General features: G+C 38.5%; 1 protein-coding gene across 1 annotated transcript in view; it reads left to right on the top strand.

Moving 5' to 3' along the window:
• The first annotated feature begins 4,171 nt into the window (after nucleotides 1-4,171).
• Nucleotides 4,172-6,000, top strand: part of KLHL4 (kelch like family member 4) — a 144,966-nt gene continuing 143,137 nt past the window's right edge. Inside the window, exon 1 of the mRNA XM_018044283.1 lies at nucleotides 4,172-4,793. Within this exon, the coding sequence (XP_017899772.1) occupies nucleotides 4,375-4,793 (419 nt within the window). The 5' untranslated portion in view covers nucleotides 4,172-4,374. The remainder of the gene's footprint in view (nucleotides 4,794-6,000) is intronic.

Below are 6,000 nucleotides of genomic sequence, written 5' to 3'. Positions count from 1 at the left end.
TTTCTTCCAGTCCAGTGTTTCTCATGATGTATTCTGCATATAAATTAAATAAGCAGGGTGACAATATACAGCCTTGACATACCCCTTTTCCTATTTGGATCCAGTCTGTTGTTCCATGTCCACTTCTAACTGTTGCTTCCTGGCCTGCATACAGATTTCTCAAGAGGCAGGTCAGGTGGTCTGGTATTCCCATCTCTTTCAGAATTTTCCACAGTTTATTGTGATCCACACAGTCAAAGGCTTTGGCATAGTCAATAAAGCAGAAATAGATGTTTTTCTGGAACTCTCTTGCTTTTTCCATGATCCAGCGGATGTTGGCAATTTGATCTCTGGTTCTTCTGCCTTTTCTAAAACCAGCTTGAACATCAGGAATTTCACAGTTCATGTATTGCTGAAGCCTGGCTTGGAGAATTTTGAGCGTTACTTACTAGCATGTGAGATGAGTGCAATTGTGTGGTAGTTTGAGCATTCTTTGGCATTGCCTTTCTTTGGGATTGGAATGAAAACTGATCTTTTCAAGTCCTGTGGCCACTGCTGAGTTTGCCAAATTTGCTGGCATATTGAGTGCAGCATTTTCACAGTATCATCTTTCAGGATTTGAAATAGGTCTACCGGAATTCCATCACCTCCACTAGCTTTGTTCGTAGTGATGCTTTCTAAGGCCCACTTGACTTCACATTCCAGGATGTCTGGCTCTAGATGAGTGATCACACCATCGTGATTATCCAGGTAATGAAGATCCTTTTTGTACAGTTGTTCTGTGTTTTCTTGCCATCTCTTCTTAATATCTTCTGCTTCTGTTAGGTCCATACCATTTCTGTCCTTTATCGAGCCCATGTTTGCATGAAATGTTCCCTTGGTATCTATTGTATTATAAAGGATTGCAGCCATGAAATTAAAAGACGCTTACTCCTTGGAAGAAAAGTTATGACCAACCTAGATAGCATATTGAAAAGCAGAGACATTACTTTGCCAACTAAGGTCCGTCTAGTCAAGGCTATGGTTTTTCCAGTAGTCATGTATGGATGTGAGAGTTGAACTGTGAAGAAGGCTGAGCGCCGAAGATTTGATGTGTTTCAACTGTGGTGTTGGAGAAGCCTCTTGAGAGTCCCTTGGACTGAAAGGAGATCCAACTAGTCCAGTCTAAAGGAGATCAGCCCTGGGATTTCTTTGGAAAGAATGATGCTAAAGCTGAAACTCCAGTACTTTGGCCACCTCACGTGAAGAGTTGACTCATTGGAGAAGACTTTGATGCTGGGAGGGATTGGGGGCAGGAGGAGAAGGGGACAACAGAGGATGAGATGGCTGGATGGCATCACTGACTCGATGGATGTGAGTCTGAGTGAACTCCGAGAGTTGGTGATGGAGAGGGAGGCCTGGTGTGCTGCAATTCATGGGGTCGCAAAGAGTTGGACACGACTGAGTGACTGAACTGAACTGAACTGATTGTTCATAAAAGATACACAGGGAAATACACAATTATATCTGAATTGTTAACAAGCTCAGGAAATACGTAAAAAACTAGGTTGCTGATTCTTAGTATCCAAGAAGATATTTTTTAGAACTACTTAGATGGTCAATGTAGTGATTCTTCTTGTGCTTACCACATACTGTTTGCACTTCTATTGTAATACTTTATTCATTCTGCTTGGTATTTGCAGTTTGTTTACTCTTTGTCCAATATTGTGTTTTAGGCATATTGGGGAATATAAAGATCTTAAATATAAATCTTGACTCTAGGCATTTGTTTGGAATGTTATCTACCCAGATAAGAAAAAGGGAATTTACGTTTAGTTGTCAGGACTCACTGTGCCTGGGACTCATCAGAACTATTTGAGATCCCCTTCAATTATTTATATGTTAAATATCAGGAACTGACATTACACTCACCAAGGAGAGAGGATGATAGAAGTGAACATTGAGGTTTAAGGAGCCTATCGGAAAATAGGTTGGGAAGTTGGAGAAAGGAGTAATGTGTTTGTAACTGGTATAAAAATCAGCTGTATATCTATCTGTGTATTTATCAATTTCTTAGTACTAGAAAAATATCGCTCAGCATGTCCGACTTTTTGCAACCCCATGGACTGTAGCCTGCCAGGCTCCTCTGTCCACGGGATTTTCCAGGCAATAGTACTGGAGTGGATTGTCATTTCCTTCTCCAGGGGATCTTCCTGACCCAGGGATCAAACCATGGTCTCTTGCATTGTAGACAGCCGCTTTACCGTCTGAGCCACCAGGGAAGTCCCATAGAGTAACAGAAAAATATAAATAGGTAAATTAATAATATTCATTTATTATAAGGAATTGACTTGATTATGGAGGCTGACAGATTCCAGGATTGTAGTCAGCAAGTTGGAGATCCAAAGGCCTTGCAGGCGTTGAGACCCAAGAAAAGTCAATATTTCAGTTTGAGTCTGAAGTCAGGGAAAAAAGATAGTGTCTCAGCTTGATGGCAATCAGGCAAGTGAAATTCCCTCTTGTTTAGGGAAGTGTCAGCATTCTGCTTATTCAGGCTTTCAGCTGACTAGAAGAGGCCCACCTACATTATAGAACTTCCCTGGTGGCTCAATTAGTAAAGAAACCACCTGTAATGCAGGAGATAGCCTGCAATATAGGAGACCTGGGTTCAGTCCCTGGGTCGGGAAGTTCCCCTGGAGAAGGAAATGGCAACCCACTCAAGTATTCTTGCCTGGAAAATCCCATGGACAGAGGAACCTGGCAGACTACAGTCCATGGGGTCACAAAGAATTGGACACGACTGAGCGTCTAAACCATCACCACCTACATTAGGGAGGATAATCTATTAGTCTATTGATTTAAATGTTAAACTCATTCAAAAATATGCTCACAGAAACACCCAAAACAATACTTGACCAAACAGCTGGGTATCCTGTAGCCCATTTAAATTGACACAGAAATTTACCACTATACATATACAAAAAAGGAGGGGAAAGGAAATGGTATATTAGATTTACAGAAAACTGCAGGTAAATTTTCTATTTATAAATTTTTAAAAATCCATTGCAAGTATAAACTTGGAAATTTGTTCAGCCACTCCATATTATATATGAAGAAACAGATACAAACAAGTAAATGACTTGTTCAAGATAATACAGCTCATTAATCATAAAACCTGAGCTAGAATCAAAACCTTATAATTTCAGTATTCTTTCTAAGGATACAGTGGTACAATTCCCCTTTATCACATGTGTGCATGACATGTAAGCTATAAAGTTCAAACTAAATTTCAAAATGGTATTGGTGAATATATTCTTTATACGTTACTGTTATAGAAACATTTACCCCTGTACAAAGTAGAGATTCTGAATCAGAGATCTCAAAGTACTTTGTGCACAGTTATTACTGAGATATGTGACAATTTGGAGTTACTTCAAAACATGCCTTTTGCACATCCTCTCATACGAACTTTTGAACAAAGAAAATAGACCTTTAACACTGCCTGTGAGAGTGAAGAGCATGATAAGGAAATGTTTATACAGGCACAGAGCCAGAATAGACTATTCGTTTTGAAGTTTTGGTTCGTGAGAGAAGACATGTCTTCCTACCTATGAGCTTTGAAAAACACTGTTCTCTTCCTTCAGGGGTAGACTTAAAATACTGTTAATACATCCTCTAGTGTTTTTAGCCATAGGTAACCAACACATTATGTTTCTAAAATTGTTCAGGTTTTCAAACAAATATCTCTATAAAGACAGTCACATTTTCAGACATTTTGTAAAAAAAATAACTACAAATATGCATGAGGAGACTGGTGGCAAGATACTTTTTCTTAATGAACTACCTTCAAATTTTTCATAAGAACACCAAAATAGATCATAATGAATTCATTGTTACAAATTCTCCTAGGACAAAATGTCGCATTTTTAGAAGTGGGCTGCCAGGAAATAATATCTGACAGAGGGTGGGGTGAGTGGAATTTAGAAACAAGTGTTTTTAAACACTTTGCTTTTGTTCACTTGCTTGGACTTAAAAGCCAAAGCTACTATACTTCAGTTAGGAAGGAGCTGGGTTAGATATTTACAAGTCCAGGCGGGAAGGCTGGGAGTTTGCAAATCTAGCAGCTGGAGTGTGTTGTAGCTGTTTTCCTGTGCTAAGCTGATTTACTTGTTTAAGGTCTGACCTCATCATCCTGTCCGTATGGGTTCCCACCTACACTGTTAGCTGCTGCTTTCTGCTTCAGCTGGAAAGCTTGAACTGTTCGCAGTGTATCACAAACAGTGGGGGAGGGGGGAACAAGAGACTGCTCTCAACACTTGTGCTTTTGTTAGTCCTACAGAAGAGGCAGAGAAACAAGAGATAACAAAGGCTGTTTCCTTTCTGTGAGAGAAGGCTTTCGTCTTTCCTCCTGCAACAATGTCAGTGTCTGGCAAGAAAGAGTTTGATGTGAAACAGATCCTAAGGCTACGCTGGAGATGGTTTAGTCATCCTTCTCAAGGCTCACCCAACACTGGAAATTGCCTTCAGCAGGAAGGATATGAGCATAGAGGGACCCCGGTTCAGGGCAGATTGAAGAACCACTCTCGGGACAGAAATGGACTGAAAAAAAGCAACAGTCCTGTCCACCACAGCATATTACCACCAGTGCCGGAATTGGCCCCTGCCCATCAAAGAGCCTTTCAGAACTGGCACTCACGAAAACTGATAGAACATCTTCGAGCAAATGAAGATACTCCTAAAGCAGTTCCATGGAATTTGTTCAAAGAAGCTTATGAAAAACACTCACAAGATGTGGAGATGATGGCTGATGACAATACAGAAGATTCTACAGCAGGGTAGGAGTTTTTGAACACATAACAAAGTCATAGCTTAGATTAACTTATCCTCTGAAGTGCTCATTTAGTGTTTAAATAAAAGTTATAATAATTTCTGAATTTGTATGCAGCCAATCGGGGTGTTCAAGTAATCCCCTTATCTAAGTCTATAAAAGAACATAGTCATAGTACATACTTTTAGTAATTAATGGGAAATATGCTTTAGAGTTGTGAGTTTAGTTTCTCTATTCCATTTTGATTCTGTTAAGATTTCTGTTTCAGTTTTTAGAGATTGGCAATTATTATAACTGTTACTTTTCTGTAAATATCCTCTGTGGCTTGAATGTTCAGATAGTTGTGTTTCTTTCTTTCTTCCTTTGTAAAATTGTGATCGATTACCTAGAACTCTTTCTGACTTTGTCAGGCCAGCTGTGACTGCTCAGCACATCCTTGTCTATAACTTAGTACATAGTTGCCATACTGATGCTTGATAAATATTATCTTTATGTGAGAGTATGGAAAAGTTTCTCTTGGCATTTGAGATTTATTTCAAGTAGTATTAGGTTCCATAGTTTGCATGTATGAAAATATTTTGCATACAACAAGTAATGAAATGCTGCTTATGGCAGTGAGATCTTAAAGTAGGAAATGGAACATATCAACTATTTTAGAATATTACAATGTGATAAAAATGATAATAAAGTATTTTGTAAGTATAGCTCATAAAATCTTTGACCTCATTTTTATTTTTGTGTCTACCAGTATTGTTTGATTCTGTTTTATATTTTGGTTTTTTGGCCACAAGGCATGTGGGATCTTAGCTCCCAGACCAGGGATCAAATCCACACATCCTGCATTGAAAGGTGGAGTCTTAACCACTGGACCACCAGGGAAATCCCACACCAGTATTGTTTGAGTAGAAGAAAAGTATGTTCCCTCCTCTAATGCTGTCTAACATAACTTAATCTAGTATATTTTTACTTTATTTTCCTTTTTTCATTATCAGATTTTATTTCCTCAACATGTAGACACAACTAATGATTTTGATAATGTAATTACAGGGTAAAAGGTTATAGTAAAAAATGTATTTTTGAAATGGCTTAAATTTTATAGTGGTTCAGCATAAAGGTATGCTAATTTATTTAGAAATCTGGATATTTTGTGTACTGTGGTTCAGCATAAAGGTATGCTAATTTATTTAGAAATCTGGATATGTTGTGTACTGTCT

The sequence above is a fragment of the Capra hircus genome (genome assembly GCF_001704415.2).
Source record: "Capra hircus breed San Clemente chromosome X unlocalized genomic scaffold, ASM170441v1, whole genome shotgun sequence".
NCBI lineage: Eukaryota > Metazoa > Chordata > Mammalia > Artiodactyla > Bovidae > Capra > Capra hircus.
This window is presented reverse-complemented; position numbering and strand designations above follow the sequence as displayed.